The sequence below is a fragment of the Fibroporia radiculosa genome (genome assembly GCF_000313525.1).
Source record: "Fibroporia radiculosa TFFH 294 genomic supercontigs, scaffold296, whole genome shotgun sequence".
Lineage (NCBI taxonomy): Eukaryota > Fungi > Basidiomycota > Agaricomycetes > Polyporales > Fibroporiaceae > Fibroporia > Fibroporia radiculosa.
In genome coordinates this window covers 208-24456 of record NW_012133193.1, presented here as the reverse complement: position 1 = coordinate 24456, position 24249 = coordinate 208, and the positions used below count along the sequence as shown (strand labels likewise).

The 24249-nt window shown below is 51.2% G+C and overlaps 9 protein-coding genes across 9 annotated transcripts, besides 2 other annotated features; 4 read left to right on the top strand and 5 right to left on the bottom strand.

Moving 5' to 3' along the window:
* Positions 1 to 297: 297 nt before the first annotated feature.
* FIBRA_00662 (uncharacterized protein) lies at positions 298 to 2133 on the bottom strand (the record flags this gene model as incomplete). Its single annotated transcript, XM_012322553.1, has 5 exons — positions 298 to 1104; positions 1157 to 1370; positions 1422 to 1714; positions 1766 to 1909; positions 1963 to 2133. The coding sequence occupies 5 exons, from the start codon at positions 2131 to 2133 to the stop codon at positions 298 to 300; spliced, it is 1629 nt and encodes a 542-aa protein (XP_012177943.1).
* A 508-nt stretch (positions 2134 to 2641) lies between these two features.
* On the top strand, positions 2642 to 4981 carry FIBRA_00661 (uncharacterized protein; the record flags this gene model as incomplete). Its single annotated transcript, XM_012322552.1, has 9 exons — positions 2642 to 2991; positions 3052 to 3190; positions 3245 to 3415; positions 3467 to 3724; positions 3781 to 3951; positions 4000 to 4068; positions 4126 to 4353; positions 4403 to 4733; positions 4779 to 4981. 9 exons carry the CDS (start codon positions 2642 to 2644, stop codon positions 4979 to 4981), a joined length of 1920 nt encoding a protein of 639 aa, XP_012177942.1.
* A 318-nt stretch (positions 4982 to 5299) lies between these two features.
* Positions 5300 to 6244, bottom strand: FIBRA_00660 (uncharacterized protein; the record flags this gene model as incomplete). The annotated part of the gene is made up of 1 exon (XM_012322551.1): positions 5300 to 6244. One exon carries the CDS (start codon positions 6242 to 6244, stop codon positions 5300 to 5302), a length of 945 nt encoding a protein of 314 aa, XP_012177941.1.
* Positions 6245 to 6927: 683 nt separating this feature from the next.
* On the top strand, positions 6928 to 8650 carry FIBRA_00659 (uncharacterized protein; the record flags this gene model as incomplete). Its single annotated transcript, XM_012322550.1, has 10 exons — positions 6928 to 7033; positions 7083 to 7203; positions 7259 to 7278; positions 7328 to 7444; positions 7501 to 7623; positions 7671 to 7755; positions 7808 to 7906; positions 7958 to 8063; positions 8134 to 8565; positions 8615 to 8650. The coding sequence occupies 10 exons, from the start codon at positions 6928 to 6930 to the stop codon at positions 8648 to 8650; spliced, it is 1245 nt and encodes a 414-aa protein (XP_012177940.1).
* Positions 8651 to 8930: 280 nt separating this feature from the next.
* FIBRA_00658 (uncharacterized protein) lies at positions 8931 to 11388 on the bottom strand (the record flags this gene model as incomplete). The annotated part of the gene is made up of 3 exons (XM_012322549.1): positions 8931 to 10508; positions 10570 to 11163; positions 11215 to 11388. The coding sequence occupies 3 exons, from the start codon at positions 11386 to 11388 to the stop codon at positions 8931 to 8933; spliced, it is 2346 nt and encodes a 781-aa protein (XP_012177939.1).
* Positions 11389 to 11867: 479 nt separating this feature from the next.
* On the bottom strand, positions 11868 to 13199 carry FIBRA_00657 (uncharacterized protein; the record flags this gene model as incomplete). Its single annotated transcript, XM_012322548.1, has 10 exons — positions 11868 to 11911; positions 11970 to 11983; positions 12040 to 12211; positions 12267 to 12318; positions 12369 to 12423; positions 12478 to 12654; positions 12711 to 12778; positions 12828 to 12838; positions 12891 to 12963; positions 13020 to 13199. 10 exons carry the CDS (start codon positions 13197 to 13199, stop codon positions 11868 to 11870), a joined length of 846 nt encoding a protein of 281 aa, XP_012177938.1.
* Positions 13200 to 13512: 313 nt separating this feature from the next.
* Positions 13513 to 15384, top strand: FIBRA_00656 (uncharacterized protein; the record flags this gene model as incomplete). The annotated part of the gene is made up of 9 exons (XM_012322547.1): positions 13513 to 13743; positions 13800 to 13857; positions 13913 to 14026; positions 14083 to 14206; positions 14257 to 14413; positions 14468 to 14713; positions 14767 to 15026; positions 15091 to 15207; positions 15258 to 15384. 9 exons carry the CDS (start codon positions 13513 to 13515, stop codon positions 15382 to 15384), a joined length of 1434 nt encoding a protein of 477 aa, XP_012177937.1.
* Positions 15385 to 15645: 261 nt separating this feature from the next.
* On the bottom strand, positions 15646 to 18103 carry FIBRA_00655 (uncharacterized protein; the record flags this gene model as incomplete). Its single annotated transcript, XM_012322546.1, has 8 exons — positions 15646 to 15864; positions 15915 to 15943; positions 15996 to 16005; positions 16060 to 16132; positions 16182 to 16588; positions 16641 to 16969; positions 17020 to 17483; positions 17538 to 18103. The coding sequence occupies 8 exons, from the start codon at positions 18101 to 18103 to the stop codon at positions 15646 to 15648; spliced, it is 2097 nt and encodes a 698-aa protein (XP_012177936.1).
* Positions 18104 to 19985: 1882 nt separating this feature from the next.
* Positions 19986 to 20002: a sequence feature (Short protein (FIBRA_00654, CCL98652.1) was converted to a misc_feature.).
* Positions 20003 to 20055: 53 nt separating this feature from the next.
* Positions 20056 to 20092: a sequence feature (Short protein (FIBRA_00654, CCL98652.1) was converted to a misc_feature.).
* Positions 20093 to 20829: 737 nt separating this feature from the next.
* Positions 20830 to 24028, top strand: FIBRA_00653 (uncharacterized protein; the record flags this gene model as incomplete). The annotated part of the gene is made up of 3 exons (XM_012322544.1): positions 20830 to 21297; positions 21447 to 21712; positions 21769 to 24028. The coding sequence occupies 3 exons, from the start codon at positions 20830 to 20832 to the stop codon at positions 24026 to 24028; spliced, it is 2994 nt and encodes a 997-aa protein (XP_012177934.1).
* Between the last annotated feature and the right edge of the window lie 221 nt (positions 24029 to 24249).

Below are 24249 nucleotides of genomic sequence, written 5' to 3'. Positions count from 1 at the left end.
CACGCGCCGGACAATGTGGTGCGTGACCAATAACGTAAAAAATGAATCAATTTCCGGCTGCTTAATTTTAGATGTTAAATTATATAAGCTACGCGACTCTGCAAATACTTATGCTTGATGGCATAAGCACTAAAATTGGAAGATACTCAAGCCTACACTGAATGTATCCAGCTCCTCCCAACTACGAAAAACGCTCTACTCCCCTTTTCTTGACCTGTCAACCACCGGCCTATAGACATCCTGTATGAAGACAAAACGTGAGCAGAAAAATCAAGATCAGCGTCACACTACATACCTTCAAGCGTAATCGAGGATCTCAACTTTACCGTTCCTGTATCCGAGCGCTATCCGCCCTACGCTGTCGTCGAACGTCGCCGTTACCATAGAGTAAAGCTTCCATATGATCTCATGCATATCGCATCTTCTGACGTATATAGAATCTCGGCAGAGCCTCACTTTGTTTCCTGACGTCGCCGTCGATAGCGGGTTTGCACAATCCCCGCACTCGCTAGCCTCTAACTCACTGCAGGTCTTGTCCTCCTGTTGCTCCTGTTCACGAGTTGGAAGTTGTTTGTCAGACCCCCAAGCGACGTAGAAACCCTTCAGACAACGCGCTGGTTGCTTGATATTGCGTAAAGTGACGTTCCGAGTTTCGATCCAGAATCCCTTCCCGCTTGAGCTGACATGCAACTGCTGGCTTGACGGAGGCACGACAAATGCAGCAGTCCAAGTTGGAGGAAATTTGCACGGAAGGTGGAAAAACGCGTCCGGCTGCACTTGCGAAGCATCATTGTCATCAGCTCTGCAAGCAGGCAATAAGTCGCATTGAACGATCTCGTCTACTCCGTCATGAGTGCATCGAGTGAGGACAGTGACAGGCTCGGACGGCCAGTCAGGGTGATTTCCCGTCAGGGTTGTGGAGGTGGCCCTGACAACGATTACGGCTTCGGTAGCGTGACGTTCCAAGTATCCGATTGTGGATTGGTCACTGCTGTACACTGTCCGTTTGTTGTTCCAGGAGGGCGCATATTCAAGCTGTAGCGAGCGCTCGCGAACGATAAGCATATAACGGTTGATTATCTTAACAGACAATACTTTATTGTTCTGTCAGATCTCGGTGAGTAATGGGTTGGTGTCATAAGAGCAAGTTGCTTACGTCTTGAATTAAACTGAGATGAGGTCTGCCCACCGGCTGCACTTCTGCCGGATCTCTGAACCAAGCAGTCAGAGACTCTCCGAAAATGACGTAGTCGCCGCGCATAACATGCAAAGGGAGAACATGGCTGCGGTGACCCTTGAGCTTGGCCAACATTCGGAAGCACCCGCGAAACTTGTCCAATGCAAGAGCACAGATTTCTGTTGCGTCTGGGCTGATGGGCGGTTAGTACTATGTCTTTCAATAGAAACAGGGTTTGACTCACACATTCGGCTCAGTGCCAACGCTCGCAAACGCCAGAGTTGCATCGCTATATGGATCCTCATTCACGATCATATGATTCACTCTCTTGCTGTTCACCCATTCAGCGACTCGGTAGGCATCAGAGCCATCAAGGGGAATTTCCCAACAAGTAATAATCCGTCCGACGACCGTCACAAGATATTGACCGTGCTGTCCCGGAAGAAAGCACACGTGGCTGACAACACTCTCAAGAGTATCCACTTCTTCATTCTGAGGAGGAGGGCGGGCCGCTTGAAACGTCATCGCGTGCTGAGGCTTTGGACGCGGTGAGCACCAGTTGTCGTGGAATCTGGAGGCATGGATCACCCTCGCCTCCAGCTGCTCCGCCGAGAATGCCCTAGTGTCACCAGTATCGGCGGGAATGGGAATTCCCTTTCCAGTGAGATGATACTTTACTGCGTCGTGCCAAACCCAGCGCGACTTGGTCACCGAGTAGAAACGATGAGACGTCTGCACATATGCATCAATTAACAGGTCAAGGCAGGGTGGTCCAGCATGCTTACCCTCCTCAGGGATAAGATATCCTTGATATTAACGAAGCTGACGATAAGAAGTAGAATGTCGTCTGGGAGTGAGATAAACGCGTCCTCGCGAGACCGTATGGGCTCGAGAAGCAGACAGCCAACATATGTTGGCTTAGAGTAAGTGACGAGAGAGCGCAAAGAGGGCGACATGTTAACCATTCCAGCAGCGAGATATGTCGGGGGGTATAAGAACGGATGCGAGGACTGATGGACGGGCAGCGAAGAGCCTCATTTTTGAAGGGATTCAAGAAGAACAAGGAGATGTCCAAATGCAGGTGTCAGCCGTGCACAATGTGCTTTCACGTGCTTGACAAGTTAGGAAACTTGAATGCGACTGTTAGCCTCTTGCAACTGCTTGCGCATGCTACAAAGCTCCACGCAGTGCTCTCAGGCTATTTGTCTTGTCCGTTCGGTCTCTTGTCTGTTGTTCCAAGCGCAAGGATTTGTTGCGTTTATATTCTCCCAAAAACAACAGGCAAAAGTTTGCGATCCCCTAGCCGCACCGACTGGCGATGGGATTAGCCAAGTCAATTGTAATGGCCCTATGAACTTGACAGTGACATCGCGGTGCAGCGCGCGCTAGGTTGATGATTGTCTGCCTATCCCAGGTCTCCTTGATTATACTACTGAAAGCCCTCACGCCGTGAACAGATCCTGAATGGACACCACTACATCCCTCGAACTAAACTTTGAGAACAGACAGACTCTCGTTGCTGCGCTGCATCGATGCAGCATACTCATGCACGAGCCTCAGAAGCGATTGCATGTTTACAAGGTTCATGTTTCACGGTGCCTTATCGTACATAATACCAATGTTGCAACCAGCAATCCACCCACAAACTCCTTGTCTTATGCGAGCGATTCGCTCTGGATTGTCTCGATTCAGAACCGGACACGGTGCATCGACCCCGGTCCCACGCGGCGGGACATCATCCAACACGGTCCGGAGGAAGGCGTGCGGAGGGCAATAAATTCTTGTATGAACAGGAAAACATACTTCGCGACGTCGTAAGGTCTGTACAACACTTTACTTTATCACTCAACTTCTCAGGACCGTCGCCTGTGCAGGTGGTATGACAAAATTCTTGAATACTTCAAGGATTGGTCTCAGTCGTCAGACGTTGTAGAATCTCTAGTTAGGTGGGATGAGATCAGGGCCGACCTTGACAAAATATTTCGTACATGCCCCGGTGACGTAATGAAGGCGGTATGTAAGCCATTCCTTATCCCTCATAGAATTCGGACGCATATTTCTCCACAGCAAGCGAAACAGTCTTCGTCTCAGTTGTCCGACATCCGAGTGTTCTCACGGCCCAATGTCAGGGAGACGTTAGATGCGTTGTGGGTTGCATTGTCATCGAAGGACGACGTCGCGAGGATGATGCAACTCACCGGCCCTAAGGCGAGGTCGATTATCAATTTGCTGGATGAGGTCCGTCAGCTGTCATCAGAGCTACCATGCAGCTGCTCATGTTGTGTCAAGGCCCTCAATGTACTTGAGATTCGCGGCCGCTTGCATTCGAAGGCTCTTCATACCCTACGAAAGCTCTGTGCCTCCCGCGGCGTTCTGCCGGACTCGTTCAAAGTGAATTCCCAGGATCTGAAACTAATCAAGGATCACCCAGAGGCATCGGGTGGGTTCGCAGACATTTGGCTCGGCCAGTACAAGGAAGCAGAAGTTGCTCTGAAGGTATTTCGTATTTATGGACGAGATAACTTACAAGCCGTCCACAAGGCAAGCGTACCTGAGCTTTTTTGGTTGTCCAACCATGACTGAAAGTGAAAGCCAATTTTCAGACATTTGGGAGGGAGGCTGTCCTTTGGAAGCGCTTGCGGCATGCAAATATTGTAGAATTCATTGGTGTAAATACTGAATTATTCCCGCTGTCAATGGTCTGCGAGTGGATGAAGAACGGCGATGTCATGTCCTTCTTAAAGGCACATCCTGGATCGAATCGACTGGAACTGGTGAGCTCCAGCTATTCTTTCTAGACTATAGCTCACCTTGATGAATAGCTCGTTGACATTGGGCAAGGTTTAGAATTCTTACATTCTTTGGGCATCTTACACGGCGACCTCAAAGGCGTAAGCAATCTTTTCGTCACGCTTGTTATCCGTTGGTCGTGACCACTTGTTTCGAAGGCCAATGTCCTTGTCAACGACAAGCTTCATGCCTGCCTGACCGACTTCGGTCTCACCGCCGTCACTTACGATCCGAACACTGTGAATGCGATCTCGACGTCTTCAAGTGTCAATGGTTCTATTCGTTGGATGCCCCCGGAGATACTCAACCCTGAGCATGCGGGGCTAGAGAAGGCGCGTTCCACTCCGGAAAGTGACATATATTCGTTCGCCATGGTCATGTGGGAGGTCCGTTGTATGCCTGTGTCGCGCGCGCATTTTCACCTACGACGAGCAGATGTTCACAGGCTGCATTCCATTCTACGAAAATACACGCGATCCCCAAGTTGTATTTCGCGTGATCCTGGGCATCCGTCCCGAGCGCCCCGCTCTCTCGACGCCCCTTGGGCTTTCTGATCCTGTCTGGGACCTCATGGAGTCATGTTGGCATGGGGAATGGCAGCGACGTCCGCGTATACCTATTGTTCTGCAGACACTTCGGGGAGCATTTGAGGAGTATGGAATCATCAGTGCGCGTCCCGCAGCTTGGCCTCTACTTGCCAACCACGCACGGGATGGCATCCGTGGTGATGCGGCGATAATTGACAGTGCCGAGTTACCAGGCATGCGTTTTTATAGACCTGTTTTCAAATGTTAACACTCCTTTTCTGCAGATTTCACGCTGCCGCGGTCGACGACAGAGGGCGTATCTGTCTACCCACCAAGCTTTGCAGTGTCTCTCCAAGAAGAAGTGGGTATGCCGGAGTATCTCAGTGACATCGCGACAAGTGACGATGTACCTACGGCCTTGGAGACTCTCGGCATTAACAAGTCACCCCATTGGGAATTCGTCGCTCATGATGAAGCATGGGTATGATTGTACTCCAGCCATAATGTAAGCGACTATTCAGTTGGTCCGAGTCAATGGTTTTTATCCATCGCCTTCAAGTAGGGCTAAGGCTGTGTACACATAGGTGCACTTACCCGTACTACCGTTGTCGTTCTTGCGTCGCCTGGATTTCCATCACCTTAAAATGGGTTCAATGGTATATGAGAGTGTTCTAGAAGCAACACGGGTCTAACCACTGAAGCATCCATGGGCAAATCAAGTTAATAGATAAGGCGTGTCACTTTACTGCCGCCGTATACAGAAGACAAGTTCTACTCTGAATTATGACAAAAGCCCTTCCCAGCATCAGACAGGTGTAGTGGCATTCGCAGGGTTCTGCTCTATCTTTTCCGGGATACCCGTCATGTAAGCGGTGGACTTGGGCAACGCAGCTGCTAAAGGCTGAGGCGGTGGGGGCCGGTTGCTGTCGATATCGATCAAGCCCACGTCCTCATAAGCATCCTTTGGTCCTTGATCAGCGCTCGATGGCTCCGGTAGTATCGCGTTTGTGTTGACGACCATAGAATGGCCCTTGCTGTCGGCAGGATGGGCTACTGAGTTGTGGGCCGTAAGCTCACGGCCGAGGTCTCCACGACGGGAGCGGAGAGCGGCGTGAGGCGAGTGAGGAGTACTCGTGGTGCTCGTGGTGTACCTGGGGTCGATGGGCGTAGACACAGCTGTGGCTGCGACCTTTTGGAACGTGGGCATCACGCCGGCCGACGTCGTTGTCTGCGTCCCGTTGGGTACGGGGTCATTCGGTGTACTATTTGAATCGAAAGCGGTGCCGAGCAGCTGGTGGAAGCCGTCCGATCCGCTCGCCCTCGCGTCGCCGAGTCCCTGCAGGGCTGATGTAGACGCCCCCATGGGGGCTGCGAACAACTCAGCTTGCGGCTGTGGGGGTGGGGGTGTTGCGGAAGGCAGGGGCGCGTTCTGCTGCTGCATCTTCATCCGCGCGCGATCGATGGCCTCTGATTTCTTGCTGCGTTTGAGAAGGCCCGCACTGGGTGCCAGTGGCCATGTCATGTTCCCCCCGACGTTGTGATCGGCAATGCGGATCTGCCTCCCGAAATGCTTCAGGATGGATCCGTGAGGTGAAGCATTTAGAAGATTTAGGTTGGGAATTTCACTGGGGCCTACCAACCCTATCTCGGACAAGGGCGAGTCTGCAATGGGGATGAATGCCTCGATAGGTGCGGAAGCTGCCGGAACAACCGCAATCAGGGATATGAGAGCAAAAGCTGATACACGCATCGAGTCGATGAAGATAGTGGGCGAATAACGAAGTTCCACCTGAAGAAGCAAAAGTCAGAGGATGGGCTTGAAGACGGGCTGGACGAGGGCTTATTTGTGACGATCAGCTGGAAGGAGTCCCGGATATGAGATCCCCAGGTGTTTCGTCAGCCGGAGGCTGGTCAGAAGAGGACTAGGATGGCTGACAGAAGGCCATGGCCGACCTCCGATCACAGGTTTGGCTGTGCATTCTTGATTCACTCTTTGTTTTGTTTTGATCCATAGTAAACTGGTAAGTAAAGTGGGTGGATATATGCATGTGTGATCATCCTACTCAACTGCCAAAATAGTGGGCAAGTGTAAGGTCGGAAGATGCCGCCCACTGGGCCAGACGCCGTGTCCAAGACACCCGCCTGGTACTTGCTCGTGAAGGCAATCGGTAGCTGCTCCTTGAGTAGGAGCACACATAGCCTCGGAAGGACAGCTAAACATACTCAAGTGTTCGACACCGCAGCGGCGGATAGGCTCCCCATGCCGCCTCCCGCCATCTGCTTTGGAACTATCCGCCCGCGGTAACTTCTTACGGCCTACCCGACCTTCTCAACGACCGTGGAGCTGGGCTGGTTGTGATATGAATACCCCTCATCCTTCTCTTCAGATGAGGCTGAGTAGTACTCGTGCTACAAACCTTCTGCAGATCCGCCATGTCCCCTGCGCATAGTCCGGTCACTTTCCCCAGATCTCAGCGGCAGAACACCGGATTCCAAGGCGTGGGCTTACGTCTTCTGAGCTGTCTGATACATCTACTTGGTCAGTGTCCTTGAGTTCTATAGCAGTCGCACATAGTAACCCCTCACAGGCGTCTCGATTTTATCCTTCCTGTTTTCAAGACGGTTTAGGATACGAGATTTCAGATCTATTCGGCAGCTTGCTTGCTTAGGACCCTCTAGATATCTCGTTGTACTGATCCTCCTTACTTCGTAAGTGCTTTTTTAAAATCGGCCGTAGCAGGTTTGTGTTGAACACAGTGCATAGATGGACTTTCCTGTTCGCTGGTAGGCCCTCGCCCACCAATCATACGTGCCATATTGACACAACTCTCAGCTGGTCTTCTCATTCAGGGCGCAGGGCTGGGTTTGAATTACACTGTGTGCTCTATGGCTGTTATAAACTGCATCGTCTTCTATGCATCATCCAAAGTCTTGATTTATTTTTTCCTTAGTAAGCTTCCAGTCTTTTCAGAGACTCTCAAGATCACTAACATATGAATGTTGCAGTTGAAAAGATACATGTCGTATGGAGTCCGGCACATCATTCAAAACGCATACATTCTCCCCTTTACGTTGTATGCTTTTTCATCGTAGTGCTATATGGGGTTGTTGGCACAGTATTGATCATCCGTACGTGTATGGCATTGGCACCTGTTGTCCCACTTATCCCTTTTCAGAAAGAATTTCATACTTCCGCGATGACGGTGCCTGCGTAATTGGCCTCAAGCGTCCTGCTTCAATCACTTTGCTCATATACGATCTGTGAGTTCTTTCGTGACCCCCCACCCTTACCTTCTCAATGAGACTCTTATAGGTGCATTAATATTCTATTCACGTCCCTTTTTTTATGGCCGTTGTACAAATCGACTTTCCGTAGCGTCCGCATACGCCGAGCCGCTGTGCGGACAGTATGGTGAGCTATCACACTACGTCTTGATGGAAGTAAGCTAGACGGATCCTCTAGGGCTGCTGGCGTTGCACTGTCCACATCTTGCATCAATATCCTTGCGCTTACATTGATGAAAGGACAGCAGCTTGGATGGGTCTGTTTAGGCTGTTGTGGGGTTGATGTATGTAAAGCTGCTCCTTTCACGTTTTTGTATTCACTCCCGGTGCTTTTCTATACGAACCTAATTCTAGGTCGTGATCAATTCGATTGCCATTTTCTGGGTCACTTCCTACTCCGAGTCGCGAGGGCAGTCAATAACAGTTCCCGAGCTAGCGAGCATCGCCCAATCACGCCCTGGGGAGGACGGCACCTTCAGGTCTAGTCTCCCGCATCATCGTTCGCTCGACACAGCAACGTTTCAAACGGAGCTGAGCTCGAAAGCAGACCTATCGCTCAGCCGCAGTTCTAATGCGGCGTTGACTTCTGCGGAAAGGCAAATATCTCAGCTCAACAAAAGCCATCTGCCCTCATCGGAGACGCGTTGCGCGGAGAAGGAAGAAAATGTGTCCGAAAGCGATGAGGCGCACGCCGCTCAGCAGAAGCAATTCCGTAGCGTGAGGGCGTTTACAGTGCCTTCGATGCTTCATCGAGGGAGAAACGACCCAAGCCCGCTCGCGATACAGGTACGTAGTCCGTGTGGGCGTAGTCCATCCATAAGACTCATGTCATCAGGTCCACATAAGTAAAGAATACGACCTCTCACGATAAGACATTCATTCAGCCACGCTCCGGGTCATGGTGTATGATAATCTGGAAGCCATGGAGTCCACAATTACTTGTACGGTTACATAGTAGGTTATGCTTTTAAGACATACAATAAAGATTTATCCGGGTAGAGGCGACTACGAGATGACAACATTTCTAAGTCCAGCCAGCCTGTTGGCTCTCTACAGCTACAGTGTCAGTCAAGAATAAACATCGTACTTGTTCGCACATTGGCGCAACAACTGTCTACTACCCTCAGCGCGGAAGACAGGAAATGACCAGTCTAAGCGACCGGCACGGCGGGCGACATTGTCTCTTGTCGCTCAGCCAGGACTTCTCTGATCTTCTTGAGCTCTCTTTCGACAGCAGACAAATCTGCCGCAAACGCGCGTGCTACATCGGGGTCCGCCAGCGGCATATTGTCCTCTGAATCGGAATCAGACAGCGACACCGAGTCGTCGCTGCTGTTCTGCAGCCTCTCGGAGCTCTTCATCACGAAGTTTGCCTTCATAGAGAACAGCGAGATGTACACGCTGTAACATGTCTTATAGTACTTGCGCAAACCCGCGTTGTCTAATGGCAGCGGGCGAGCGTGGAAGCGTGGTTTGTACGTCGCCTTGCGTTTTGTGCCCTCGTCCTCGGAGGACGTGAACACAGGCGAGCGCCGCCGGGCCTTAGACGACCCGTGACGGGGGGCGTCATCGCTGCGAGAGATTGAAGATGAAGATGAGGATGATGGCGGAGGCGCCACGTCTGAGGCGGACAAGCGTGAAGCTGGGAGAGGAGAACGCGCAGGGCGTGGCGATTGTGCAAAGGGAAGGGGCGAGGCCTCCTTCTTGATCTTAGTTCGAGGTGCAGGGAGCGGAGAAGCTTCGCGCTTGACTGTCTTCTTCTGCACGACGCTGCCCTCCCTGTCTCTATCCTTTTCGCTGCCACGCTCTTTCTCTTTCGGCCGTTCGTTATCGATTTTGCGCCTTTTGGGCGCGCTCGCACTTACGAACTCATCCAATTCCTGATCTCCCGATTCCTCCTTGACCTTCTTGCGCTTCACCGTTTTCGTCCGCAAGGGTTCCTCGTCGACACTAACCTCGTTCACCAGCGGAGAGGGTGCTTTGACCTTTTTCTGTGGGCGGACTGTAGATGATGTAGTACTAGCAGATGATTTGGATACCTGAGTTGTTCGTGGTGGTGGTATGGGCGGAGCGGGCTTCGCAGAACCAGATGGGTGAGGAGGCTCTCTTCTGTTACGAACGTCTATAGGTCCGGTCTTTTTGTTAGGCTGCGTTGTTGCTGGCGACGAATCGCGAGCTATTGGAGTCGTACTGCTCGCCTTGACTTTGAAACCAGATCCGGGAGGCTTTCTGACGGGCGGCGGCTTGGAGGCAGACGCACTAGTGCTCGTGGAATCTGACGCCTTTTCCTTTTCTTTACCCTTGCTAACTGCTGCCTTTGCAGGTTTCATGCTCTCATCCTTAGCTATAATGATGTCACCGCTCTTCTTCGTGCTGTCTGACTTGGATTTCTTCTGCTTTGTCTCCTTCGTCATGATCCCTCTCTTCGCCTCAGGCCGTACTGCACTGTCGAATGTCCCTGCAGTGGATTCACTCTTGGAAGATCCACTTTGCCCGACAGACGCCGAAGCAGCTTCCAGGTCACGAGGTCGAGCGTGATCCCATACGGGATCCGTCTCCGGTATTTTGAGAGCACTGAATGCTATGCGAGCTTGACGAGCGAGACGCGTCCGCTCACCGTCACTTAGCGACGGCCACTTGTAAGGACGGACTTCGGTCCATGAGGTTGGCCGCAGTTGCCAAACAGGCGCATCTGCGCTGTTTTTCGGTGCGGGAGCACGCTCCGCCACCTGGGATATGGCATTCACGTTCAATAGCCGACTCCGCTAAGTATGATGAAATATCTCGTACCACTTCCAACAAATCAAGAATCTCCTTCCGGGTTCCAGGGTCGCAATCGGAGCCCCCAACAAGCTTCACCACCTCCGGGGTTGTACGGGCCCTGATAGCCACACAATGAACCAGTCGTCTTCGAGTAGACATTGTGTGCTCAAAGTTCCGGGATGCCGCTGGAACGGGTGATGCTACCCTCGTTGGCAGACTTGATGGAATGGCTAGGTCGCGAGGTGATGACACCTTTGTGGGCTGACTGGTTGAGGATGTAGATACAGTCCTGTGAGAATCCGGAGCAGCAATAGGACGCCTAAACATCGACGACTGAACTTGCTTCTTCTTTGGCACCGACTTGCTCAGTTCTGGTGGCTTGTCCAACACAAGCACACCACGGCCTGTACGCTGCTTCTCAGCCGCCATCGTGCTCTCGCGTAGTTTTTCCTGTACTTTTGCCCCAAGCTCGCGCTCTACCTGAAATTTGCCTGTAACATTTGCGTAAAGCTTCAGAGGCGCCATTGGCTTGGAGGCAGACGATGTGCGCAGATATAACTCATGGGGGGTGCTCTCCTGCGCATGTCGCATGGAGAAGAATGTTTCTCCGATATAGATTCCCTATCAAAATGTCAACCTTGTAGAAAGACGTCGCTGTGGCAATCTACGCACTGGATTGTCCCCGAACACGACATCCATCTTTGGTCTGTTTTGAAAGCTCTCCAATGCCTCGAGCGTTTCTGCGGACATACGCACAAGCATAGCTTGCTTTGTTTTCGAGGGACGCGCATCGCCGGGATTTGAATGAAAGTTGAGTGAGAGGGTGCTGTCTCCGGGTAGTGGCATGATTGGTGGCGAGTGGCGTCCAATGTATAGTACTGTGAGCGTGGTTGTCAGGCCAATTCGCGACTGTTGGCACGATATCCGAGGTATGGCGTCGGAAATCGAGGACGCCAACGGGATGAGGTGTTGAAGAGGTTGAAGAGGGAGACTGATGCGGCGGTGGACAGGAAGAGATTGAGGACAATGGCCCACGCTGCCCAAGAGGCCCAAGCCTGAGACAATCCCAGATCACGTGCGACGCCACCCCGGCTTCTTCGCGGACTGGTAATTTGCTTCCGTGTAGCCGACTCTCCAACTGGCAGGCACAAAGAAATGAAACTCGACCAAGTATATTCAAGCAACAAAAGATAGTGTGATGTCGTCCTCAAGGCGTGAGAGTACAAAGGCATGTGCATACATTAATCCCAGTGACATCACATACCGAGACACCAACGTATTGTACAAGAATGAAGCATCATCATACGGTGAACCACGGCGTCCGTTTATCGCTCTTGAAGGTCGTTCAAAAGGCGGAGAATGTTGATGACTGTTAAATCGATGCAAAATGAGTACAAGTACGGCGCACGGTATGTACTGAACCTCACAGAGATTGATGAAACTAGTAAATATGGCGTCAGTGAGCTCTCATGCAAACATGAACTAGAATATGCGTACTCAAGGTAAAGACTGATAGCAGCCATAATGTACTCGTCGGGGGACAGCCGCTTAGTGATCATGTAGGTGTCGTAGATAATATAGCCGCTGAAGAGAATACAGCCGCCACCAGCGATGACGATATCCATAGTACGTCCAAATGGAATGAAGATCCCAACGAGTCCCGTCATCACTGTTCAAAGCAGTATCGTTGGTGAGAAATGACGAGACACAAAGCTTTGACATACTCAGCGCGATCAGACCTCCAAACAACCACGCTCCCATTCCGGAGAAGTCATACTGAACGAAGTCGGCGAAACATTCTACCAGCTATGCTAGCGACGGCTTACCTTCGACTGTAGAGTGAATAAAGTCAACCCAAGGAACACTCCAAGGGTAATCAAGCTAAAATTGATTGTCAGTACACAATGGATGGGAATCGAGACTTGTACGACTGACAGTGCCTGGAGGACAATCGCATTGTCAAAGAATGCGACCATCACACCGAGAGTGAAGGCCTCGAACAAAGTAAAGGTGGAAAGTAAAATAAGGTTAGATGGGTGGCTATGACGCTTCCAATAAAGAAGACCAAGATTTATGAGGGTTCCAAAGAGGGGGATATAGAACGACCAAATGCTATTCAGCAAGGGGATAGGTGAGAATAAATAGTACATCATAGACTATGAGCTTACTGAGTCTGCACCCAGAAGATGGTGTCAGGCGAATGGGAGATGCCGCCCGCTACGACACAGGTTGCCAGCTTTGCATATCATTAGAAACTGCAGGACACAATCAGAGCGATCACATACGATTTGACAAACTGTAATAGCGTCGGATAAGCTAAAGCATGCGGCAAGTGAGATCGCACTCACATAGAATAGTGTAAACCTTTCGAACAAATGCATTCCTGATTTCGGGCGCGCTATCTGCGACAGTCGTTCCGTACTATAAAATCTCATTCAAAATGCAAGTCAAAAGCTTTTGAAACGTACGCCACTCACCTTGAAATCATCGGGAATGTCTCCTAGCTCAGGCTGGTCGTAGATACCTCCTGCACTGGTACCTGCCCTAGGGCTACCCAAGAGGGGTTCGGATGCACCATTCTCAGAAGGTATGGTGGATAGCTTCCTAGAGTCGTCGCGATACGGTGGGGGAGCGGCAGTATAATTACTAGTGCTCATCGTGGTTTGTGGTCAAGTAGAATAGTGAAAGAGTCAGAATGCGGAAGAGGATGAACAGCCTCGACTCCGGGCGCTTGCAGGTTCCCTGCGGCCCTGCTTGCGGAATTCAAATCAAATTGTGATCAGTCAGAGAAAAAGCACGTGATGCGAGAGAATTCACGGGCGCCTACGCGTAATGTTGCAGGTTTCGACATCGCAGCAGTGCGGCCGAGTGCGCCATTCCCACTTGGGAGCACGTTAGCACGATGCTGACTGACTTCCTCCCTCGATAACTCTCTCGTCTACTCTTTACTCTCGTCTCAACTTTGGCAGAATGGCCCTCGGAGAGACCGACAGGCTGCTTCCCGACAACGGACCAAACGACGAGCCGCACCGGCATGCGGCTCCTCCTAATCCGCTTCCGAGAGTGCAGCTCGGCGTGGTTTACGCAATAAAGCTCATTATTCCGATCGCAGGGACGCAGGTATATCCGTACATCAACCTACTGGTCGCGGAACTCGCGTCGTCTGAGGGCGCCAAGACCGGATACTACAGCGGGCTTGTGGTTAGCAGATATGCGTGGTCCAGCGATCCCAGAGCAGTCTGACCTGGACCGTGTAGGGAAGTGCTAGTGCTGCTGCACATCTCTTGACCATCTATTTATGGGGACGACTCTCTGGTACGTATTTCATTTTTATTTCCATGCCAGGGTATCTGATCACTGCTGGTCACAGATAAGTACGGGCGTAAACCCGTGATAATTATTGGAACCGCTGGAACTGCATTCTTCACCGTTCTCTTTGGATTTTCACGCTCCTTCATCACTGTGCTGTTAACTAGATTCCTCAGTCAGTGCTTCGCAGTGCCTGTACAGAAGCTGCATGGCTCACATCTTGTCCGATAGCTGGAATCTTCTCCGGAACGACCGGAGCCATCCATTCCGTGGTAGGGGAGCTCGCGGATCCCACAAACGAGTCGACTGCATTTCCGCTGTACGACATCGTCTCTGCGATCGGCTTTGCTGTTGGGTAAATGGTCATATGAGCCCATTTCGTGGAAACTAACACCACGCGCCCAGACCTCTTATTGGTGGTACCTTTGTCAATCCTGCGGATCAATTCCCCGGCTGGTTCGATACGCCATTCTGGAGAACTTACAAATACTTACTGCCTTCGTTGGTGACTTCGCTGGTTGCACTCGTCGCGTTATTCCTTGCCGTGTTCGTGCTGGAAGAAGTAAGTTGAAATGCTTTGTCTTCGATGATGCGAACCTCATTGACGTAATTTCAGACACATCCGACAAAACGACGGTCGCGCATCGCACTGATCAACGAGGTACCCAGTGAGGATGAAGACGTGCGTGAAGAAGCAGACGTGAGCGGCAAGCCTCTTGGTGTCAGAACCCTCCTGTCCATGCCTGTCGTCCGCATGGTTTGCGCGTCTAGTGGGGCGCTCGCGTTCGTTGCAGGATGTTTCAACACAGGCTTTGTTCTCCAAGCATATACTCCGATATCAGACGGCGGGTTGGCCTTGTCGGTATGTGTCCACGTCTTGAATTTTGCTTGTGTGTTCTGATTCCTCGGGTCCAGCCCTCAGAAATCGGTCGGGCTATGGCCATTATGGGCACGGTTTCCATGTTCCTCAAGCTCTCCATGCCCTTCCTTCTGCGACGTTTTGGTGTTCTGACGGTGTTCAGATTCTGCATGCTCTCATGGCCTGTCACCTTCGCTTTTATGGCTATGCTGTCTATCATTGCCAAGCATTCAGAGATGGCCGAAGGCAAAGCATTGGAGTGGACCGCCGTGAGTTTCGTACTGTTTCTGTCACGGATTGGCTGCATGGCGTTTTCGTGAGTTTTACTCTTATGTAATTTGTACCGTATAACTGCTTACTTGACTGGCCTGCGATTGTAGAATTATCATGATTCTCACTAAGGATCACACTCCTGGAACATCATCGCTGGGTACAACCAACGGAATGGCGGAATTTGCTCAGTCTCTAGCCTCTGTATTTTCTCCAACTATCATCAGGTAGGGTCAAATCAATTTTAGATATCGAGCAAAGCTGACATCCTCACTAGCTCACTCTTTGCCTTTTCTTCGTCTAAACACATTCTTGGCGGGTACTTCTGGGTTATCGTGATGGTGGGCATCACGCTGCTGGGTGGTTCATTCGCCGAGGGTATGAAGAAATATCGAGATGATTGAATCTATTAGATGGATTCACTGTTACCCAGATGCTCTGCTTTGCTTTGTTTTCACCCGACACACTTCTAGAGATGCTCTTGTATATGTGTATTGACATTAGACTGAATGGTATGTACTTGCTCACTGCGAGTGGAGGGTGGTCATATCCGTCGTGAAGTTCGTAACTAATTTAAGCACTACTTTATAATACTTTTACTACCAGTGTCCACCCATTCATCTATGCATAAATGCCGCGATCATGTGTCGACAAAATAACGAATATCAAACCGGAATGGGGCTACCGGTGCGTAACATCGTCTCATAGTGATAAAGAAATTCTTGCTCGTAGAGGTCCCGCAGGTGAGTTGCGACTGGATCTAGTAGGGTACGCAGGGCAGACATAATCGCACTCGCCGTCATGTGCAAACTCCATGCGCCAACGTATTTGATGCGCCGGTTAAAATTGACTTGCGCGACGTGGTATGCCATGGCCTCGTACACCTGAGAGACATTGGAATCAAACTGAAATTCTCAATAGCAAAGCATCTAACCTTCAATGAAATGATATCCATCAAACCGGCTGAAAATCACTGCTCAACAAAACGATAAATCCGCACAGAGAGTGTACTTACTTTCCCACAGCTGCAATATACAATTAGTATGTGCGCAACCGTTAGATTGATGTGAGCCACTCACTGTCCAAGATCCTTCGAAATCAGTCAGTGGCTGGACAACATGGCATCGGATGGGTACCAGTGTCCGATTCGCGCTGGAAATCACATCAACAGTTTGGTCGCAGACAGGCAGCCGTGACCTACTTCATGAAAGCTACAATCGGCCTGATGAGCGCGTTGTTCACATAGCTCAAATCATGGGTAAACAGCGGTACCGCTGCCTTCAGATCCCTAAAGCGTAAATCGATGTCAATGACTACTTGCGGCTCGGTCTCCACTATCACTTCATTATCCGATGGCGCGCTCAAAGGCGGTTTCGCTAGCTCACGCTGCCCGGGGATGCGCTCGGCTGCAGATGATGCTGCGGTAGTTATTGCGTCCGCAAGTTCGCCGAGGAGTGCATTGAGCCGCAGGTCTTCCTGCGGGTCGCGAGGGAACTTTATGTCCAAAACGGCATCGACCTTGCCTGATGTTATCCAAGAGAAAGGGCCTTCTTGCGTCGTCATGCTCTGCAAATGGTCTATGTTCACTCCGTCAATCCGGAAGCGAGACTGATTTAATGTTAACAACCAAATGAGTCATCCGAAGAAAAACAGAATTTACCATACGCGCCCACTGGCCGTCCTTCAAATCTTGATCTGTAGTGCGTCCTATGCTCTGGGGGCGATGCAGACTGAACAGACAGTTATCGAACTGACCCACAACATTCTCTGCGCAGAGGAAATCGTAAAATAGCCACTGCTTGCGGAATGTTTGGATATCTGCGCGGAAGATCGACGCTGTGTAGGGACGGAAATCACCCGGCTGATACACAGTTATGAGTAGGTCCTCTAGCTGGAGGGACTCCAACTCGAAGTCTCCAGGATATGCAGCATGGCGGAATGCCGCTGGATCCAGCGGATTGTCAGGATCCCAAGTTACCGTGCGACGATCTAAACAGAGTCAGACCCAGCTAAACTAATAGAATGTAAGAACCTATTACCTAGTATTCCTCGAACTCCCTTGACCACAGCGTCAACCACTAATCCTCTTCCCTCAAACCACCGCGCAAAAGACAAGGTCACATCAATGGAGTCGACGGTCAGATCAAACATAGAATAGTTGAGGTCGTCATTCGAGTGATCTCTAACTGGTCCCTCTTCCTCTTCCTCACCTATGACATGATAAGATGGGTGATTATGAACATCGTAGCCTGCCGCTACTTCGTGCGCGGCTTTAGATAAGGCAGAAAGGCGACGCCTCGCTGCGTCGGGATCGAGAGGTCCGCGGATGATATAGACATTCTTGAACGAGATGCGGGAGTCCTTCCATTTAGGAACAATGGCAGACTCAAAAATGATGGTGATCCCAGTCTCAGATGCTAGGTAGTCACTGATCGCGCGAGCAACATATTCCTGTAATCGAAGGCTGTTTGCAACGGCAAACAGCACAGAGAAGAATGTCGTGCTATGGGTTGACGGCCTATTAGCAGAAACACGCCAACGAATCTTTGGGGCTCACGTTCCGACGAAGAGCCATAAGGCTTGGCTCATAAAGAACCAGGTCACAAATGCAGATATATCATCTGCATTATACTTGCGAAAGGACCTGATGGTAAGCCATTTGAAACGCACCCGAACACGCTGCCAAAAGCCATTGGCGGCGTTAAGGAAATCGTCGCGTGACGGACGATTTAGATGAGGTAACGAAAGGGCTAAACGTCGGAAGAAACGAGGGTAGTTCTCGAGGTACCGATGATCAGGCTCCGTACGTGAGGGCTCTTGTCCGTCGGGTGAGGCGCTTCGCTGGAGACTCTCGTCTTTCGTTTCTGCGAGCGGATGTCCAGGTTGGCGCTGCTCCGACCTTCGACAAGTGCTAATGGACAGATAGCGTATACACAGCCGTGAGTTCACGGACTGCAGCACGTTCGCATGGAAACGTTCGTTCCTGAATCTCAAAGTAGATGTAGAAGGATTGGGAGAGTATTCATGGGAGAAGAATGTGCGAATAGCCTTGTATCGGTCGACTGCATGAGCTCGACTAGAGTGATGCAAGAGTGATGTGGACCATGCCCGAGAAACGGACATTCAAAGGAGTGTCCAGACGGCAAGAGTCGGTGGGTGGAGGTTAAGAGCAAGAGTCGTGTGCGCAATCTCAAAGGAGCCCGGAGCGTGAGGATGCCGAAAAGAAGGACATTAATCACGTGCGGACAACATAACGCCGCTGCCACTCCGCATCGCGTAGCGTCACAGCTACTCACGCGACTTGGCGTGACGCCACAACCTGACTCTGAGCCTCACTGAGTTTGGCACTTGCCAAACTAAAAGCTAGCAAAGGCTAATATGGAGGCTTATTTACCGATGCCTTCCGTTCAACTACCACCATGTTGGTGGACTTCGTCCTACAGATAGGCTACGCTCTCCTCGACAAGGTAAGCCCTTTATTTAAGCCCCCCGGAAGCTGAAAGAAAGCTGTGAGGACAATGGTGGCAGGGATATGTTCCCGACATCGTCTTACGCGTCGCGATACGCGCCCTTTGCCGTCAAAGGCTGTGCCAGATTGACAATGGGTCTCTGGAGGAAAATCATACAGTAAAAATGGGATGGATAGAGCAAGTTCAGGCCAGGAATACTATTGCAGACTGTACGAGCAAAGCGAACGACCAGCATTACGAGGTTTGCTGGTCTTTATCCCCTATGGTGTCTTTCATCAGTCAGACATCCACAGGTCCCTACAAATTTCATGTTGTCATGTCTAGGACCCTGTGCGAAGTACTCTAGTTGCCTTTACCCTAGAGGTAATGAAACCCTAGAAGAAGCTGAAGTGTTGATGTTCGAGAGCTATTGTGAAAAGGCGCAATTGAAAGATGGCATGGATATCCTTGACCTCGGATGTGGTGAGGCAACTGCATTTGAACTATATGGAATATCGAATCTGACATGAGCCGCACGGGATTGCAGGCTGGGGAAGTATGACTTTATACTTAGCTAAAGTAGGTACCTCTCCTATAACGTCAAATTTATGAATCGTTGAGTCGACTTCGTAGAAATACCCGCGGTCGAGCATCACTGGCCTATCAAATTCAGCGACACAAAAGGCATACATTTACTCTGTAGCGAAGTCCCGCTCAATCAACAATATTGAGGTCTGTCCAGGCGTAGCCCGAAGTCACCCCATCCCCATCCCTCATATTCTCATTCCTGAAAATCAGATCATAACAGCTGATATAAATGATTTCGACTTCGGCAATCAAGCCAGAACGTACGTACTATGAAAAATTGTCAACTTCACTCGTTCACTTTGCAGTCTAGTTTTGACAGAATCTTATCTATTGAAGTATGCCCTTTTCCCTCACCTGAATGAGCATTGTAACATTAGACATTCACAGATGTTTGAGCATATGAAAAATTACAAAATACTGATGACGAAAATCGCGTCGTGGTTACGTCCGGATGCAAATGCATTATTTTTTGTTCACATATTTTGCCATAAGTCTACACCATATCACTTTGAGGCTGGCGACGGCTGGATGGCCCAAAACTTCTTTTCCGGTCAGGAAGTTGTTCTCTTCTTCTGTGCCCACTGACGTGAGCAATATGGTTAATAGGTGGTACAATGCCCTCCCACGACCTGCTAGTAAGCATCGTCAGCTGGTTTCAATAAATTCCTTTTTCTAACTCTGCGCTCCCGAAGTTGTACTTCCAAGACGATCTCACTCTTGTGCGAAGTTGGTTTCTGAGCGGAAAGCATTACGCGCATACATGTGAGGATTGGCTCCGACGTCAAGACACAAATAGAGCACAAGGGATTGCCGATCTCGAAAGAGACGCGAAAGAGAAAGGATTGGATCCCGAAGAAGGGAGAAAGACGTTCTATAGGTTTGTGGGTGCTTCTCTTGTTTTTCGCGGCCGAGTAAGATGTGTTCTCAGATTCCGCGTGTTTTATCTCGCCTGTGCGGAGCTCTTCGCCATGAATAGCGGCAACGAGTAAGTCTTGTCTTTGAAATATTGCTGGACGTCTGACTCACGCATGCATGTAGGTGGGGTGTTGGGCACTATCTCTTCAGGAAGAAATAGATGATTTTGTTCTCATGGAGTACCGTTCGTGGCAATCAATTATGTGGCTTTTAATCGATCGGTCTTGTACTCTGTCTTGGACTTTGCAAATCTATTAGACTTGCGCAGCTTTTAGTGACTGGCTCGCATGACGACGGCACAGCATTCTGGCTGCGGACACGCGAGAGTGTCTCTGCCCATGGATACAATGGATTTTTCGGTATGAGAGCGGTAAGTTCTGATCTGGTGGTTAACACAACAAGTTGAGTTTCAACCGTACAGCTTTTGCGAGATCCAAATTCAACCTTCCGTACTAATAACGCGCTGTTGTGCATGTAAGAGACGCACATGTCCCGTATGGCACGAGTGTAGTGACAGAATAACAATAAACTCATGGCGGAGCCGCTAAATTTGAGAAGTATGTTGCCGGCGGCAGGGAGCGCTCGTAGAAACATAGGCGCCGGACTCGGCCAATCGGCATCTCATAGTGATCCGAGGCGGAGACAGTTGTGGCCGGTTGCCTCATCGGACATGTCGACTTCCTAAAACGGGACGCACTATTGTTCACCTCCTCGCCTGCAGAACAATGAAGTCGCCCAAGCGTGCTAAACAATGGCCTATCCCAGTAAAAAGACCATGCGCAGGCCACTCCGCCCTCCACCCCTTCGGCGGTCTGTCTCTCGCTGCTTTCTTTCTACGTTAGTCGACGACCCCCATCCTAGACTTTATCTGTCGCCGGCCGACTTTCCCTGGCAATAATGTCCACAGCTCCCTGGAACTCTGTATACACCTCTCCCTCATCGTCCAACTCGCAGCGCGCTCTCAAACCATACCTCGAACTCCCTCACCTTCTGTCCTTGACATGGCTTGCCTACCCCATCCTCTCCCTCCTCTTCGTCGCGTTTCGCCTCCAGATCTCCGCCCAGTCGGCTCAATCCAGCATCGCTAGCGCAAAGTCAGACTTTATCTCGAGCTGCAGTGCTGCTCAGCAAGCCGCCACGTCTGCCGCGAGCCTGCCCCGATATCTTGCGGTTGCCGCCAACGACCAAATTTCTGACGCAGTGAATGGTACCTTGGATGCTGCTCGGGCCACGCTGGTCCTTTCGCTGACAATCATGGAGGCTATCATCAACTTTATCATTGACATGTACCGCTCGACTTTCCTGTGTTTCCTAGAGCTCGTTGTCCAGGGTGGCCTCACATTATTGATCAGTGCTGTCCAAGAGGTGAGTTCTTTTCACCATAAGCTGCGCATAGCTATAATTTGCGGTGATTGTCACCTGGCGATACGACAATTCAATTGGAGCATCTCATTTTCCGCTACAACCCGCTTCCGCTTTCGCTCCAGATCGATGCTAACATACACTGCTTCCAGATCAACAGTTTCCTGACGACCACTTTGAATGGTATACGAACCGCAATTCAAAGTGATATCACCAGCGCCAACAACGTCATCGCCGATGCGGTGAATGGGATCAACAAGATCAATCCATTTGGCAACATCTCGGTACCGCAGTTCAGCATTCCCGCGCTGACGGAATTGGAGAACGTCACACTTCCGACCGACTTCGAGACAACATTGATCAAGCTCAACGACTCGTTGCCCACGCTGTCGGCGTTGAAAAGCGACATTGACTCTATGTGAGTGGGAAATGCTGCGGTCACAGGTCTCATCGGATCCTGACGTCAATCTGTAGCGTGGACACTCCTTTTGAGTTGTTGAAGAAGGAAATCAACGATACGTTTGCTGGCTTTTCCTTCAACTCGTCTGTCCTGCCCATCCCCGAGCAAAACACCCTCAGTTTCTGCAACGATCTGGATACGTCGTTCATCGATGATCTAGGCGAGGCGCTGCTGAAGGTAGCAAAGATAGGCATCATCATTCTCGTCGTGCTCGCATTGCTGCTGTTAGGCGCGAACTGTGCGTTCGAGTGGTACAAGTGGCACCTTCTGAAGAAGCATCTACAGAACACCCGTGACGCGTGGACGACCGACCCCTCCGTGTACCATTCCAGCCTGACAAAAGGCGCGCCGACGGTGGATCTGAGTGACCACAACCTGATGATTCTGCAGGCGGACGCGCAGCATCCGCACCTGATGAAGATAGCTAATGCCCTGGCAAGGCTGACCCATATGGGTCCATCACAGTATATAAACCTGCGCTGGTTCCTTCACTACGTCTTTCACCCGCCGGCGCTGGCATGTTTCCTGATTGGGTTCTTTGGGCTACTTTCGGTCGAAATACAGGTCATCGCCGTGCGCCCTCTGGCAGATGAATTCTCGCAGCAGGCTGTGGCCACCGTAAACAGCTACGCGGACGTGATCGCGACCTCGATTAATGGGAGCATGTACAACCAGTCGTCTGTGTACGCCAACTCGATCAACGCTCAGGTGGACAGCATTCAGTCAACCATCAACGACGGGCTGTTTGGATGGGTGAACGGGACGACGACGACACTCAACAACACGCTGAATACGTTCTACACGGACCTACAGGACGCGGTCTCGACCGTCTTTAACGGGACGATCCTGGAGCAGCCGGTGCAGGAATTCATCAAGTGCTTCATCGGTGGAAAGGTGACTGATCTGGAGGACGCGTTGACGTTCCTGCACAACAACCTCCAGGTTGACCTGCCACGCGTGAACGAGACAGCGCTCGTGCTCTCCCCGTCCGATGTGAACGAGGTCACTGCCCCGATCGCGTCTGCCGCAATTGGCAGCGGAAACGGAAACAGCAACGGGATCGTGGGCGACATCGTTGACGCGTATATCAGTTCGCTCAAAGCGGAGCGCATCATGTTCGGCATCTTCATGGGCCTCTGGGGCGTTGTTGTGGTGATGGCCCTGTGTATCATCTTCTGGTATTCGTATGGACGAGACTGGCTGGAGGCGTATCGCCGACGGAAGTGGAAGAAAGAGCAGCGGGCCGGGATCAACGGTCATCTCGTTCCATTCCGGGATGCGACGCCTGGACCGACTACTTTGAGCAGTGATAGTCTCGGCGGCGAAACGATGGTCCAGAAAGACATCCCATCCTTTGATTTCGGGGAATCTCCACAATTGCATCTCGATGCTGCCAGATATGCAGGGCCGAGCGAGGGACAGCATGCTTCTGGTCAACGTCGGACAATGTTTGACAAGAGCTGGGACAGTTTCGTCAACCACATTTCGCGTGCGGCGCCCGTCGAAGAACGTCGCACACTCAAGATCAGCCTTCCGCAGAAGCTAATGGTAGGACGCAGGCGCGACCCGCATATCCCGGACGACGAAGAGAAGTATGCTCTCGGGTCCAACCCAGTGATGGACCCGAGGCCGTCTTGGTTCACGCGGATGTTCGGAGTGGCAGGGACGAAGAGCGACGACGCTGGTGCGGAGGACACAGTCGTCGATGAGAAGGGCTCGGATCGTGCGCGCCCTCGGCTGACAATCTCCATCTCTCGAGCGTCCGCCGCACAAGTTGGCCAGCTGCCGATGCTGGAGAAGAGCACAGAGGATGCTGCGCCCAAGTCGGCGTGGTCGGTCTCTCCTGGCCTTCCGCCGAAACAGTCGTGGGCGAACGGCATCCTTCCAGCGAAGAAGGTCGGGCTCCCCTCGAATCCCTCGCCTCACAGGAAATCTGCCAAGGCGCCCCACGACGCTGTCGTCGACTTCGGCGGTCAACCCATGCCGGTCCCACTGCATTATGGGTTCGAGCGCCCGCCAACATCTCCCGGTCAGCGTGTCTTCCTTCCTCCTCCACTCCATCCCAACCGACTGCCTGCGCTGAACCCCGACACGTCTACGCCCATCACACGTCTCTTGACTACGACACACGCGCGGCACTCCTCCCAGGCGGTGGACCCGTTCGTGACGCCATTTGACGACGAGTATCGTGCGCCGGATACCCCGACCCTGGTGGATCCCTTCTCTGAGAGAGGGAGACGGACGACAAACCCCTTTGCGACTATGGCTATCTGAGACGGCCTGGTGCATTCTCTGTTCATATTTCTGACTGATGAGGACATTTGTGGTGGTGCTACTGTAAGTGCTGGCTGATGCTCTAATGTGTCTCCATTATTTTCCAGTTCTTTGCTTGTTGCCTGATACATGCTGTATTCTTACATAGCAGAAGCTGTAGCCAATTATTGTACATCTTTGTATTTTCCATGTAGCTAAAGTGATTGATGACACCTCATAGG